The sequence below is a fragment of the Amyelois transitella genome, chromosome 17 (assembly GCF_032362555.1).
Source record: "Amyelois transitella isolate CPQ chromosome 17, ilAmyTran1.1, whole genome shotgun sequence".
Lineage (NCBI taxonomy): Eukaryota > Metazoa > Arthropoda > Insecta > Lepidoptera > Pyralidae > Amyelois > Amyelois transitella.
The window spans coordinates 7,561,263-7,578,582 of record NC_083520.1 but is presented as its reverse complement, the minus strand read 5'-3'; the positions used below and the strand labels follow the sequence as shown (position 1 = coordinate 7,578,582).

General features: G+C 35.3%; 1 protein-coding gene across 1 annotated transcript in view; it reads left to right on the top strand.

Moving 5' to 3' along the window:
• Window positions 1-17,320, top strand: part of LOC106134249 (reversion-inducing cysteine-rich protein with Kazal motifs) — a 30,698-nt gene that overhangs the window by 5,739 nt on the left and 7,639 nt on the right. Inside the window, exons 4-7 of the mRNA XM_013334242.2 lie at window positions 12,896-12,979; window positions 16,425-16,461; window positions 16,586-16,768; window positions 17,030-17,209. Coding sequence (XP_013189696.2) covers window positions 12,896-12,979; window positions 16,425-16,461; window positions 16,586-16,768; window positions 17,030-17,209 — 484 coding nt within the window. The remainder of the gene's footprint in view (window positions 1-12,895; window positions 12,980-16,424; window positions 16,462-16,585; window positions 16,769-17,029; window positions 17,210-17,320) is intronic.

The window sequence follows — 17,320 nt, the reverse complement described above, 5'->3', positions numbered from 1 at the left end:
TAAAGGACTTTATTCTAATAGTATTCTCAACCAGGCAACCTTTAGAAAATAGCAAACAAATAAATAATCCGGTGTCAATTTTCCGAAAAAAATACAGAATTGTTTTAATCATAGGTGTCATGTGAACAACGGACTGGTTTATTTATAAGTCGTAAATTAATATTAGGTACCTACATTTTTTTAACTACTTTTATAGTATTTAATTAGATACAGTTAGTACAACTTCATTGAAATGTTGGTTTCATTATTACAAACAAAAACAAACAAACAAAAACAAATACAACATGACAATGATTAGAGTTAATTGAAAACAGCCCTTATCCCTCATTCCCGATGTCTCATCGCTAGGGGAGCCAATCTAAATAAAGTGGCTCGTTAAACCGGCTATTAAAGGTATTTAACCCTTGTAGTACATCCCTTTCATAGACTAATTGAGTAAACGCTCCGACATATGTCTGTAATAGAAAAATGATTAAAGGGAATTGCTTTGTAATTAGTATTAAAATCAGAAGACACAGTTCTCTCAACAATAATTAAAGCAATTTAAAAAAAAATATTTATTTTTGAATAAAATTTCTTAATTAAAACAATGTTTTTAAAATGAGCTTTACTTTATGAAAAAATAAAATTGAAAGTCGCTGACAAATCGGAAAAAAGTGCACATAATCAATCGGTTATAAACATCGAAGGAAAAACTACATTAGGAAAATATTTTTCAGTAAATTTTAGTTCATTAAACATAATTAATTCCCAGGAATTACGTACGTGGCCTAGCATTATTGTGAGCCGAAGTACTTAATTGTAAAGCGCATATGTCCCAGATGATAGGGTGGCAGTAGATAATGGACAGTGGCGCCGACGTCAGCCATTTACATTGATGGCCAGGGTAACGACCAGGGTAATGATTGGCTTTTCTAAACAGCTTCGATTATTTCCTGAAAATTTATACTAGGCAAGGCTACGGGGATTTTAGAAGTTTATAAGTTTGAGCGGGCTTATTTATGAACATGTTCTCAAAAAATCTAGTTTCAATTGTCTTATGTTTTACTTAATCAACGTTACTATAACTGAAGGGCAGATAGAAAAGTAATTATAAATATATACGGGACAAATTAGGTACACAGATTGAGTTAGCCTCGAAGTAAATGCGAGACTTGTGTTACGAGATACTAACTCAACGATTCTATATTTTATAATAAAATACTTATATAGATAAACATCCAAGGCCCAGGCCAATCAGAAAAAGTTCTTTTCTCCTCATGCCCTGGCTGGAATTCGAACCCGGGACCTCCGTTGTCACAGACAAGCGTACTACCGCTGCGCCACAGAGGCCGTCAAAATAATAGAAAAGAAATAGATCATTCTCTGATACAAGCCTTCTTTACAGCTCATCTGACTCTGTTCTAGAGTAAGAGCATAGTTTTATTGAATCTTTGATATTAAAGTTCTAAATTCCAAGCTGAGATTTATTTCAGTTTCAGCACAACGCTAAAATCAAAACAAACGTTTGTTCAGATTATCAAAATCTCGCAAATCATGATAACCTGAGCTTCTTGACATCTATCGAACTCGTAAATTAAAAGGGATATGTGAAGTGGCAGAACAGAGATGAGCTACGAAAAACATGCTCGCGAGTTAGTGAGGAAATGTGTAATTGTAAACACATGTAAACATTGTAGAGTAACCCATATTACCTTGCTCAGACGCTGTCACAAATATGATTTGAACTTAATGGTACAGACATAAAGTTAATGTCATTATATTTATGTTTAATACAATATAAAAAAGCTGCATAACAAGGTAAAATCAGTTCAATTATCTTTTCTTCAGTTCATAGAACTACATGCTTTAATTCTATTGGTACATAGCTTACGAAAAAAGCTTTTAAAAGTGTAGCAGCATATTGTTTGACTTACCAATTACTTCCATTTTAATTTCATAGAAAAACTTGTCCAGTTGTTTAGCCCTGAAATCGATAGAGACAGACGGACTTGCATGTAGTTATAATCTGTGCGCAAAATATTATGGGAAGAAGTTTTGCCTTTTGATTTTCCCTTAGGAGGTTGAAAATATGAAAAAAAAATGTTTTATATAAAACTATATAAAAATAAATTTGTGAAATATATTCATTCAAAATGCCATTGTCTCTGTAATTAGCTACTAATAATAAATATAAATAATTGGTGATACCTAACGTAATCGTAGGTACTGGTAAAAAATAATAATATGATGATATGATGTATAGGCAAAGTTACCATAATCGAATAGTATTAACAAAATGAAAAACTTGTGACATGAAGGAGCATGTTTTGCAGAATACAAGCGCCAATCTCTATTTATTTAGTTCGAAAACGAGGTTAATATCGGTATGCTGCGCATGATCCCATCTGCATGTTTATTTGCCCGGATCACAGAAACCATCGAGGATTGATACATATTGAATATTTTGCCTTTTTACATTTATTTGATCTGCAATGTGTATTGAGCCATAAATTGTCGCTCCCGCAAAATTTAAGCTTAGTCTAATATGTTTAGTATCTCTAATGTTATGTATCTTGTATAACTGAACGAAATTTGTACGTTATAATATATAAGGCGAGAGAATGAGAGTACATATTTTTACTTGACACAATCCCTGCATACTTATTTCGTTTCATCCACATTCATAACTCTCTTATTCCAAGTACTCTAAAGAAATATGTATCTTAAAGAGAGTAGTTATTTACGTTAAGTCATCTTTCAGCGAACCTTAATAAATATATTTTTTATTGCCTAGCTATAATTATATGTGGGCTGTCTGAGTATATATTTTTGCGGCGATAGATGTCTAGTTCAAAGATAGCGGCTTCTTTGATGTTCATTGCGTGGTGAGCAGGTTGACGCTGCCTCGTCTGGTTGAGTACTTTGAAATATGACCTATAATGACAACGAAAAGTTTTTGGTGCATGATTAGCTTTGGGTTACGAAATTATATCGTATCGTATTTGTATTTTTTTTTGGAGATATGAATTGAATGTTATTTTATTTTTCTGTCTATTTTCCTTATATGTTGAAACGAAATAAACCATCTTCTTTTATTATAGGAAATTCAAACGAAATGCACAGATTACATATTTTTTTTCATACGGACACAAAAAAATGTAACAATAACACGACAATTTATCTATAACAATCTTTGAGAAACAAACAAAGTGAATATAGGCCGAATTAATCTTGAATCATCAACATAGATCACTGACACATCTAACGACGTGTTTTCTCATCAATAACATAGAGCGTACATAAAAATGTCACATGAAATACACGTTTTATATGAAAATCCTATAACCCAAAAAATTGAGAAAGCGGACTTGATTCTTCTGAATTGTGTGCAACTACAATTTTCATCTTGAAAAATCTATTTGTATAAAACTTTAAGAAACTTATAAAACAACACCCGCATGTATGTTAAGTACGCTGAACGGTTTATTTTTAATTATTTATAAAAAATCTTAAATTACATTACCTGTTTAAGCTTGTTTCTCTTTGTCTCATTTGAAAGTTTGTCTATGACTCGAGTTTCATTTAACCACCTCGTTTCTTACCAAAGTTTAGAGATATTCTAAGCTCAATACAGGAAATTTAGAAAAAAAAATCTGAACCAGTCCACTTTCCAGTCCAGTCCCTTGTGTCACGGAGTACTCAACGATTATCAACATTTTAATTTGTATTGTAAATGTGCCGATTTATTACAATTAATTTCGCACTAACTTTTGTAAATACATTAATTTATTTGTTAACTTAACATCATCATCCAATCACGGATACGAGTACAGTCGAAGTTGGCTAAGCGTGGCGTGAGGCGATTCGTCATTACGATCACGTGCCGACTTCAGTGGCGTTTACCCGACGGGGTCCAGCGTGCATTGTAATTTGTACAATGTTAATATTTATTGTTCCACTCATGGGAAACTGTTCTTTCATTTAACTGCCGTTGTAACATGCTCACGGATGTAAACAACCTACTTTATGTTTATATTATCACATGTGTCACTATATTAATGGTCATGTTGTAGTGGTTTGATGATCAGCATTTTTAGTATCGACATTTAGAGATTACATTATACATAAACATAAAGCATTTTAATGACCTTAACAATAAGAAGCTTCTTCTAACACAACATTGGTTGACGATAAATATATTACTTAAAACTAATTTATCTTCCGCTATACAGGAAGACATTGTTGTTGCTATTATGATCAAAATTATGATGGAGATTAAAATGTTTATTAAAACGGTAATACTGATGAACCTTATACTGCTATTAACAAATAAATCCTAGATGTAGACCTTTGCGTTATTTAAGAATTAAAGACGAGCACAAACTAAAACCTCTTTCCGTTCTCGAAATAGCCGGTATATACTTGGAGTTGTTTCTCAACCTGTCTGTTAAAATATCGTAATTCAAGAAGCGGAGTAACGCTTGCATTCCCTTCAGGTTAAAGTCGCGAAAACAAACGCGCTCGGATTGAAAGCGGGTGGAAATAGACACACGTAGCCCTTTCATGTGGCCCCTCCCACTCCGCGACACTCGCTCTTGGCATATCTCGTTACAAGATAAATGAGAATATTGAGTTCTAAGACGAAGTGATAATTAACTGTGTTTTTAATTTTGAATCGTTTCATATGACTCATGTAGAGTTTTCGTCTTTGAGGTTGAAAGTAACGAAACAGGTACTATTAATTTGAAAAGTCATATGTAGGTATAATCGTTTTTATACGACCTATTCAACTACCTCAAATTATGTGTACATTAGATACGAACATGGATCAGCTTTCAGGAACTATGAACAGAGCTTAAAATTAGCCTACTTGTTACAAAATAAGCGTTCCCTATTAATAATATAATAAACAACTGTAATATTTTTACTTACATTAACTCAAACAATATAAAGGTATATCCATTTCAAATTAAAGGTACAGTATGCATTGATAGTATGAGTGATAGAGCGGATGTATAGAAGGATATAGCGGAACTATAAATGATTGTTGCAATCTTGTTTTCCTCATACGGGCTGTGGCATGTGACAAATTGCATTCACAAGATGTTTAGCTTTCGTTAACAAGAAGAGCGTGCGGCCGATCAATTTGTTATCCACAGATCTAATCAAATGTACTGTACATTGGATTCCCAAACGGTCGACGAAGTTCTCGTCCTGATTGATTTTAATTGGTAATTTCTATACGCTATTGTTTGTTATTAAAAATATAGAGATTTTCATTTATTTCAGGTCATGTTAGTCGCTAAAATTATCGCCTTCCGAGTACCTTACTACTAACTATAAAAAAAATTTCTAAAAAGTTTAATGAAAGAGTAAGGCAGTAAACAATGCTCCGTGGTTTAAATCATATGTGGTTTAAATAAAGAAAATACAAATGAATTTTGTTGTTCTGAAATATCTTTAGAAAATAAAATATATTAAACTATAAGCGAAGACATTGAATTACTGAATATAATGTCTATTAAAGCGCGTCAGATATCACTTTGTTATGATTATTTTTTACAGATTACAAGCCATTGAGCATCAGGGTCTGCGGTCGGAGGGAGGAGGTATTAAAAACCCCAATGTAGAAAAAACTGTATATCAGCTCAAAAATAGTTGCGAACAGCTTTAAAGTTCTCGTTTGAAAACTGTTCAAACGTTTTTGGAGACCTTGGGTCCATTTTTACTCCATAGAATTCTTCGTCGAACTGGCGTTTATTTTGAAAATAAATAGTAGGTACAATAAAGAAAAAATTGTCGATATGAATAGCGAAATAGAAAACTGTGTAGACAACGAAAAAACTCTACAGTTAAAACTGAGGGGTTGGCTACATTGAGGCAGGCGAGAATTCCATCAACTCGTTAATCACGGCTGTCACCAAGCCCGCGACGACTTCGCTCTGGCCAAACTTTATTGCTCCAGTGACAAGAGTTTAGTGAAAAGACATGCGTCTCAGCGTCGTAAACGGCCATGAACTAAAATAAGATCACAAATGATCTCGTCTGTGAATACGTTGCGCCTTGCTTGGTTATTAATTTTCAATGTCATGTAAGTTACCTACAGATTCTTCACCGATGCTCGATTGAAGTGTGGCTCACATCTACATCGAACAAAAAATATCCAGTAAGCAAATAAGCGTTTGCATAATGCATAAAGTATGACATCAACGACGCGACGGGTGGAGAACATTGTAGAGTGGTCGTAAATACTTCGTAGCAGCATCGTAGCAGATAAAGAATATATAAGTATCTTGAGTATACATTATATTTTTTTAGGAGACGAGGTATCTACATCAATTGCAAACATTGTTATCTTATCTATAAAATAAGTTGTAAAAAAAGCAATTGCGTAGAGTAGGGAGAGTCCCTACATACGAGTAAAAATACTCACCATGTTATATAAAATAATCTTTCGAGAATAACCAGACATACTGTTCCCGCTACACCACTCATACCGTTAAAATCAGTGTTTTATGTAATATTTCTTCTTTTTTTGTAATATGTATATAGTAGTCAGTAACAGTTAAAAATCAGATAATTCGCTGTCTAAATTCATTACCGCGCACCTGCCAACGACGGCATCGCGCCGCGTAAATCATGCGCAGGAGCGCGACGGCGCGACAAATTCACAAGCTACTTCAAAGTAAGCCGTCATTTGATTCCTCCTTTGATTAGGCTCGATTTGAACGCGAGTTGCTATTTCTATAGTTACTCTCTATGTATAGTTTTATCCCCATATTGCAAAAAATTTAGTGTTTTCGACAAAGTGATTTAAACTACTTAAAATTTCAATTTGATTAATTTGTAAAAAGTTGGTCGATTAACTGAACATATTTCATTTTCGACGTAATCGACGTAATGGTACGTCGTATTTCTGGCTGTCAAAAATTAGAGTAATTACCTATCATCATCTCAGGTTCTAGTTTCTAGTTCGTACTTTGTAAAAAAACCTACATAATATAGTTTTTGATTTTATAAAATGCAGTCTCACCACTTCTTCCTACTTCCAGTATCCCACATACGTGGGGTCGGATCTCTAGGCTACACCTACTATTTAACTTCTTCTTAATTCTAAGAAGTTTATGTAATACCACACACACACACACACACACATACACATTATTGTGTAGGTAGGTAGGTACACATGAATTTGAAAAGTATTTCAAATTCATAAAAAATTGTTAAGTTTAACCCTATCATGTCCACAAGAATGGCTACGGTCGGCTTTAGCGCAATAATTACGTGCGGTAGCCGCTAAACTATTTAGAGAGGCGTGCTCGTCGGCATTTTATTGCGAATCTGTGGTTGCTCTGTCAACCGGCCTTTGTGTTTTAATTAGAGCAATGGACTTCATTAGTGGACATCTGTGTTGTTTTAGTAAGACTAACTTGGGATATTACCGACATGCATATATGATGCTATTTAGAAGATACATATCACGCACTACAATATCCTTTTCGAGTAGACATTGTCAATAATTACAAGACTAAACGGCCATTTAGTTGGATTTATAACGATGAATGTCTTTGCTGTGCAATATAGGTATTTGTAAATCAGTGGAATTATTAACCTATCGCGGTATCATTGCATTCTATCTAGATCGGTTTTCTTTTCGAATTCGTTTTAGAAAACACTGAAATTGGTGTAAACAACAATTGGAATAATATTTAATGTATGTAAAACAAGCATAAACCAGCATGTAATCGCAGACGAAATGCACCAAAGAGCGGTTAAATTTTATTGCGGACAAACTATTACGTTTCTCTATAAGTGTATGCAAAATACAGTACCTACTCTGTCGGGTGCGCTCCGAATTCTAATAGATTCATTGTGCTTGTGGTTCGTAGCGAATGGCTCCATTTCTCACTGCTTAATCTGCAATCTGCTATATCTTCACATATCAAACGTAATGGCTTGAGATTGTTATCGTATGTTCTTTACTAAGTACTTAGTCATCTCATCATAATGTAAAGAATAAAGCACGATACGATTTGTGGCATTGATTTTTTAGATGTTTGGCTTTAAATTTCAAGGTTTTCATAGTCCTTGAGAGATTATTTTTACATACATGAAATCTCTACAGAAGAATAAGCGTTCGGTAATTATTTTAAAGCTGATTGATCAGTTTGAGCTAGCCTAGACAAATATTTTAACTAGGGTGAATTACGTTTCTTAAATACATAAAAATTAATACCTAATAAGTAAATCAATCTATTAATATTTTTAACCAAAGTATCTAAGACCTGTCTCCTATTCCTTGTAAGCGGGTATTATCAGGAATCGCGGTCATAATATATTTGTCGAATGCCATACCTCATCATAGCTTGGATGCCGTTCACGTATTACACAGGACGTGTAGCTGTCATGGCGTCATACCCGCTGCATGATGTCAACCGCATCCGATCGGTTCCATACTAATACCATAGGACCACCGACAGGGCCGTCTCTGGCCGCTAATGGAGGGCTCGGAACTCTCATCACAGATTATATAAAACAGTTTTCGGGACTGCTTAATTAGGTATTTCAGTACGCTTATTGAAATTAGAGTTATATAGGATTAGGAATAATAAGTATTATTCCGATTTCTATGGGAAAGCTGCAGAATCATGGTTTAATTTTGACATGAGTAGGTAATTAATGTCAATAGGTTTGAAAAATGAAATTAACTTCGTTTAAAAATACTGAAAATATTGAAAGAAATGCAAAAAAAAATTGTTATTTGAAAACACAAGAGAATGGTATAAGAAAACGGGGCGTAGTGTGCACATATTTTTGGTAGAACTTTTGTGACTAGCGTATGTCGCAAAATTTATATCAACATGCAGGTATAATACCTACTTGTAATACCTACCTGCACTGTACTTACTAAGCTCTTAATCGTAATACATTAAGTGTTATGAACAGAGTCATACTAAGGGAACCCTCAGGAATGCAGTGCCGAGCCTACGTTTCGATTAAGTTTTGATAGGACGCGTTTCAGCCGTCATTGACAAATGGCTGTCGCGCATTGAATAATAAGCATCATGTTCGAATGCAGCGAAGGAATAAAAATATCCGCTTATTTCGGGCCTATCACTCCCCCTACATAACTGAATAATAAGCTTCTTCTCAGAAACGAATTATGTGATAAAATTTCTTTATTGTATTCTTTGTTGAATATTTTTAAAAATAATTTGTTTGTGTTTTAACGAGCAACAAGTTGAGCATTGTATGTTCTTGTATATTTTATTTTGGTCATTCTAGTCTAGTTAATTTAGAGTAATAGATAAGGGCAGCCAGTGTGGTTTCCCAATATCAGTGGTAGACGTTATTTGTGGTCCAAATTATCATTTGACACTCCTCCTTTACACTTTTCCATCTTTATATTGAAAAGAGTCCGTTAAAGCTGAACAATGCATATTTAAGCACACATTTAGGAACACAATGAGACTCATAATTGTTAATATTTATTGATGCTACACCTGATTTTTAAGTATCTACTTTTAAAATAAGTGCCACTGTAAATATACAGTTACGATAATGGTACACCGCACAGCGGAGTGTGTCACTCGTGACGAAATTAACTCTTTACAGGAAGATAAATTCATCCCGCTGTGCCAAGACGATCCCGAGACTGAGTGGTCAACGCTCTTATTTTTCTACGAAAATAATCAACTTTAACGGAAAGATTGTCGTATTAAAAGTATAGTCGGAGTAACAACAATTAATAAAATTATTTATTAGTAAATCCGTCAGGTGTACTAGGAATATTTTGAGTAGATAAAACACGGGAATATTTTGAAAACATTCTCGTAACATATAATCAGAATTTACGTCAGATGGAAGAAAATGAATCATTTCGAAAGTAACATACGAATAAGTTTATAATTAACATTTAAAAAGAATTTGGAGGTAACACAAAGGGCGTAATAAAATTAAAATGATTGAAAGCGCATAATGTAGAGTCCTTTGCAATTTGTATCTCAACATGTTATTTATTTATAAGTGACACGATGAAATTCGTTTTCAATTGTAGAACAATAAGTTGGGAAGGTGTTGCGGACTTATTCGAGGTCCTGATTTGTATACAATGATCATTGTTCTAGAGGCAAGTGTAAGGGGGTTAATCGACGATATGTGAACTTAAAAAAAAATAAAGCCGCATCGGTACGTCGATAAAAAAAAAACTAGTTTTGAAAACTGTCAACTATGTGCATTATTTTAAGGGTTCTGTACCTCCTCTGTCTGTCTGTCTTTCCGTCTGACACCAGGGTGTATCTCGTAAACCGTTTTATTTTTTAATGATAATCACTATAGAACTAATTCATAACGTTTAATCATAAATTAACGTTTAACTTAGTACTAAATATACCTAAGTAGTTTAATGAAATGTCAACAAGTAATAGAAACACATGCTCACCTAAAATAAGTGCAATGTGCATCTTTACTATCGCCGCACTCCGTCTCATATTTTACACATCAATGTGACATGAACTTGACAGGTAGTATATCTGTAATTTGTGATCTGAACGAACACCTCTATGGGCCTTGGTCATGACTATTGTTATACGCTAAGCTTTTATAACTACGTAACTCAATCATATTCCAAAGACCCTTTCATTGGCAGAATTTCTACGTATGAATCTTTTACTAGTCAAGTACTAAAAATAAAACGACTACTTCTATGGTAATTCCATAATTTTCCTGTAGGCGTAGTTATCCTAAAGTATATCGTTTTAATAAAGGTATTCTTTTTATTTTAAAAACAAAGATCTATTAATAAAAAAGATCTAGTCTTAGTTTATGTAAATTAATAGGAGGTGATGAAAATAACCATTATCTATTTTTAATTCCTGAACTTTCGAACTAAGATCAACATAGTAAAATATTAATTTGTTCACAAAGAGAAGTATTAATAAAAACTGATATTTCAAATACAACTAAGAGAGCCTATAAAAAGATAACACAAGTACGTAACTACGAACATCTAACAAAATTCACTAAAATGTCTATGATTTCTCGACACCATCTTTCTATGTAGGGCGAGATGCGATAACCCCGCCACCCGGCGATATCAGAAATTTATAATGACTGATTACAACACACTCACACTGCTTTCGTAATCATTCTGAGAATTATGATAAATTGGTCTGCTGGAGAAAACAGTCGTAAAATAGTGTGGTTAATTAGATCACATGTTAATTATTTATTATGCTACATCTACGATTTAATATGTATGGCAAGGTTATATCCAGTAAAGTAAGATAATGTTATGACTACATGGGAAACGCAACTGTGTAAATATTTAATTGGTTGCTTTAATATATTAAATAATATTCTACACAAGTCTAGAACCAAATAAAACTTAGAAAAACCAAATGTAAACAAAAATTTCTAGGGGATTCCTGTTCCCTTGGACATGAACAATACCTTGGTTTTTGAAAAGATGTTTTCATTTTAATTGTTACTTCCTATCATTACTCAAACGTTATGTAATTAACCTGCACTCTAATTAATTGTCATAAAATTCAAGCTCAACCTTATAAGTTCCGAGAATGCAACAAATATCCTTTTCATGAATTAATTATACGCAAATGCAACACGTAAAAATCAACTCGGTGTTAGTGTAATTAGATATTTTAAAAGCGACGCGACGGCGATGGCCGATGTCGGCGCAATTAATTTCATTAGCCGACTCTAATGCCCCTATAACGTTGGGAACATGTGTTTATTTCGATCACCATATTTGTAGAATAAAACCAGAGAGTACAGAGATTAACCTCTGAATCTGAATTCCATGATTAAGGCATCTAGCTAACGTGATGTTCCAGTCTTATGATTAATTGCTACGAGCTCTTTCTATCACAAAAGTGATAAAGACGTGATAAAGAGTAAGTTATCTGCTAGGAATAATTAAGTACGTGTCGAAAATTGAGACTGAAGAGTAGGTGTAGATAACTAGGGTTATTGATACCGCAGAGAATGAGAGTAATTTAAGGAAGAAATGGATATCAATTGCAATAAATATAGAAGAATCAAATTGAATTAAAAATCAAAGTATCAAAATCTCCAAAATTATTGACTTACACTTAGATACCTTTTATAGAGTACCAACCCTTGTAGTTTTTTCTGCAACTTAAGTAAAAGCCTTTTATACCTTAGACTTGTATCTTGTTATAACAAGTCAATACTAATGTAATGAATAGGACTGCAAGTTGTAGTAAGCTTAATTTCTGCTATGTCTGTAGTTTATGGTTGTTGTGTAAGTGTTATAACTAACATCAGCTTGCGGTTATATTAACCAGTGGTTATATTGGTGGGATCGCCTTTTTTAAGTTGAGACTTCCCAAACTCATGTTATTTATGTATATAAATACCGAAAAACAACAGCCTAGGCGTTTGGCATCATCGAACCCAACCATAGAATTATAAAACATATTGTCTTATAAAATTATTATTTTAAGTGTGTGAATTTTCTCTTAGCTTTGAATCAAAGCCAATGAAATTAGAAATTCGTTACGCCATGATGAGGAAGAAAGATTTTATATCCCAGATAATATCAATCAAATATTCTTATTTGCCTTGTTAATGAAACCATCTATTCCGCATTCACGTCTGTTTTGGAGACTCTTGATTTGATTCTGTCTATTATAACATACGTACATACATATCATTATATCTTTATCCCTTACTGGGTAGACAGAACCAACAGTCTCGAAAAGACTAAAAGGCCACGTTCAGCTATATGCCTTAATGATGGAATTAAGCCTAGTAGTGACAGGTTGCTAGCGCCTTAAAGAAGAATCCGAAGTTTGTAAGCCTTTCCCTTGATTGACTTTTACGATACTACTATGAAGATGTATGTATATATCGTGACTTGTTGTTGTTTCAGATGTCCCTGGAAGAGATATCGTCTGACTCCAGCATGCGAGAGGACCGCATACAAAACATTTACAAGTTCTGTCCCCCACAGTCGGTAAGTTTGAACTCTACTGGTACTTATTACATACATATATACATATATCCTTTGCCGGGTACACAGAGCCAACTGTGGCTTCATGTTTGAATTGAGATTCAAAAAGTGACAGGTTGCTAGCCAAAGAAGAATCCCAAGTTTATAAGCCTCTACCTTGCACCTTGTACCAACTTATTTGATTTGTTTTCGATGAAAGACTCCTAGGCTCTTAAGATAAAGTCGGCCACGTTTAACTTCATATATTATGTAACAACATTTATCTGATAGGTAGGTATAGGTAGGTAAACTACCTCACACTAACATTTACATCTTATTTAACACTCTCCCTGCCGGCAAAGTATAATGATATTTTAGTTCAGGAGGCCACGGGGTCGCCGGCGTACCCCAAGTTTTTGCAATAAATAGGCCGAGAATTACAAGATAAAATGGTTCCAGGAAGCCATGGGGTCTGCCGGCGGGACCAACAAAAATTGTTTCAGTACGCCGTGGGATCCGCCTTGACCTCCCAAATTCAAACAGATTTTGTACCTGCTGGCTGGCTAATACGGAAAATTCAATATGTGTTATGGCGTCAGCGTGAACTTAACTACAAATAAAAAAAAAAAGCAAGTCAGTAGGATCAATAATATGTTTTTTATGAGACTGAGAAAATTATAAATAAAAACAGCATAAGTAGAGTATTTATGTATTTATTTGTGTTAGTTATTATAAAAAGTTTGAAAAACACATAATAATGTTCAAAAAATTACTTTTTCGTGTGTATTGTCGCGAAACACTCTGCGCAAACACTGGGTTTAGTGGGGCATAAAAGGCAGACAGTGTTTGTCTTTTTGGTTAGCTTTTTGGCTTCAACACTTGTTTTACCTTGCAAGCGCAGTAGTTGGTAACAATGAATACATTTACGCCGTATGATCCGATTACGATGGTCAGCTATAGGATTTTTCCCAAACTTATGCTCTACTGCTTCGCGATTCTCTGCAACGTTGGTGCTTTCCTGATATAAACCCAATAACTGTATGCTTAGTTGTTCTCTGAATTTTGTTATAGTGTAGCGTTTGGATTTCACTCTTTTATGTGCCGTGTAAACAAGAAAAGCATTTATGACAGATGTGTTCAGTATCAATTCTACTGCGAGTTTTTGGAACCAACGAATGCTACGTCGTGATGGGTTGCAGTAGCTTCCCATCTGATCAGAAAGGTCAATTGAGCATTTGTGCTTATTGTAGTCCGCAATTGCTATAGGTTTCAGAGAACATTTATTTTTGTTGCGCTTGCTTGTAACAGTGACAAATCCCACTTTGTGTTTAGTAGACAAGGCCAAGACTTCTCTCTTATCCTTCCACTTAAATACCAAAATCCCCTTTTCGTTTTCCATCGCAACCAATTCTCCCTTCTTCAATTTCTCGCCTACTACATTCTTGGGTAACCCTTTCCGGTTTTTTCTGACGGTGCCTATCAAATGCGTGGAATGTTGTAATAGAGACTCGGCCAAATCTACGCTCGTATAATAGTTATCAGTAATGATGCTTCGGCCAGCATCTAAGAACTTAGTGCTCAATTCCATCACCACGTTTTTGGATAAATTCTGTTGGCGCTCAGGACCCTTTTTGCCTTCGTATACAATTAAATCAAACGTATAACCGTCGTCTCCACATATTTTAAAAAGCTTGATACCGTATTTGTGCCTTTTACCTGGTATATATTGCATGAACTTTATACGCCCACGGAACGCAACCATGGTCTCATCGACTGTCAGGTATTCATCAGGAGTCTTAAAATTTTGGTATTTGGTTGTGATCAACTGAACTAAACGCCTTATTTTGATCAACTTATCTGTGCGTGATGTCTCGGCAAAAAAGGTATCTTCGAAATGCCAACAACGCAGTAACAATTCGAAACGATTTCGGCTCATAGTAGATCCAGCCACTTTATTTTCATATAGCGGGTTACGACTCCAGTAATCTGCAATTTTAGGCAGCTTTTTCAGGCCCATCCACATCAATAAGCCAATAAATTTTTTCATTTCTTGTTGATCACAATCTTTCCAGTCATTCAGTCTACTCGAACGTCGCAAAGTTGTAGTTATTTTGGTCTTTACTGCATAACAATTAGTCATTGTCACCATCAAGTTGATAATCTCTTCGTCAACAAACAAAAGAAAATAATCCAATTCAGTCTCACACAATTGGGGGATGTTTTTCACACCAGGAGTGCCAGTAAAAGGAAATACTTGCTGACGGGTTCCAGTTGGCGGGTACCAGCAACTTGCGTTACTCGACGTCTGCGCACGTTGAACTGGACGTTGAGATGAGCCGGCGCCAGCGCCGCGGTTCGGCGGCGTCATAGTATCACCATCGGAGTTAGCATTACTGTTACTCGTCGATTCATCGTCGTCCGAAGTTAATTCACTATCGTCCGACTCGGGTATAAAGTCGGGATCGAAATCTGAGTCGTCGGACATTATCAAAAGAAGATCGAGTTTCGCGATCGATGTAAAAACGCGGGAAAAACGCACACGACAGGCCGTGGGGGCGGCCGGCGGCTAACTGTCATAATAAAAGGGTGGCGTGCTAATGAATAACTATACAAATTGTGCGTGGCGTGCGGAAAGAAAATAATTGGGGGCTACCGGCGGACCCCATGGCCTCCTAACTAAAAAGTTACAAAAGTGCTTTGGCTTGCGGAACAAGAATTAGTGGGGGTCGCCGGCGGATCCCATGGCAGGGAGAGTGTTAATGAAACCTGTAGATGTGGCATAATTCAAAGCAAGTAAATTAAAATGAATCATAATTTGTTGTTTTCCTGTACTTTGGCTCACCGTGAGTAGGCAGGCAGGCGGTACAGTAAGTGGATATCATCTATTCATCCTAAGTTTGTTTAAGCTATTCAATACTTGGGAATAAACGCTCATTCACCATCAATAAACCGCCTATCGGCATTGTATTGTAATTGGGATGGAATTGCCGCATCAAAAGGACTTATCCGACGTGTCAGGTTACACTGAATAATAAACAAGTAATAAAAACATACCTATATGAGAATAAAGTACGATTCCATTACTGGGTAGAATTTTTTTTTGGCGGCATAGCGTAGTTGAAACTTACCACTAAGTTTATTAAAACAGGATTATATTCGTACAAATTGAAAGTACTTATCTAGATTCAACTTCTTCAAAATTTTTGTCTTATCACTAAATATAATGCCATGGATTTCATTCATACAAATCAGAGTAATTCATAAGGGTTATACTCGTATCTTTCACTTCGCCTTATCCCTTGCATATTTATGTACACACATGTCTGCATTTTTGCGTTTTCATTTGGATATATTAATCACTAAAGCCTAACTAGTTTAGTTTAGATTGTGTTTTGCTATGGAGGTAGCTACACTTTATCATGATAAACACACAAAAATATTGGTACTTACACACCTGTTTCTTCCACAGATCGAGTTTTGGATATGTATGAACCATACGATTCAAGGTCAGTCCCAAGAATTCAGCTTACAAATTCAATTAAGGATTTAACTTGTAAAAAATAATCTACCTTATGATGAATTTAACCTCATGACGCAGATTAATTACAAAAGTCATCAATTTGATTCCAGAAATTGTGACTGGATTAGGTTGGTGGGGTCGAGGATGTTGTCAAATCGGGACATCTACGGCTTGCAGACATGCGTGTGCGGCGGCCAAAGATGTGACGCCTCTAAGAGAAGCCTGCCGGCAATCTGATGAAATTGCCTTGTTTGACTGCGTGCAGAGCCAGGAAAAGGCGCAATGGTGTTGTTGTGAGTATACACGTCTTCTTCCTTCTGTTCTATATTTTAATTTTTTTGGTGAAATTATCGTCTTTTTGGCGTTCGTACCGAAATCTTTGGGGAGAAGCCCAGCCCCCCAGAAGATAGTGTTCTTTTTATAGTTATTAAATTGGTTATCGTTAATATCTGTAATTAACTCATTTACGGTTTACATTTAGAAGCTAAGAAGTGGTTGAAGGAGATATAAGTGGTTTTTGGTAACCTCACGGCTCACGGAATGGTTTTTTACAGCACAAGCCGATTCCCTGAGCTGTTTCGATGCCTGTCAGAAGGTGTTGTGGCGTGTTGGTCAAGCGCGAGTTGACATTGGCGCTAAGGAGCGCGCACTGGAGGCCTGCGAGAGGAGCCCGGCGCTGATCAGGTGTCTCGACAACATGACCGCGCCAACTGAACAGATAGACAGTTCCAAATGTAAGATATACATACATACATGCATATGGTCACGTCTATATCCCTTGCGGGGTAGACAGAGCCAACAGTCTTGAAAAGACTGAATGGCCACATTCAGCTATTTGGCTTAAT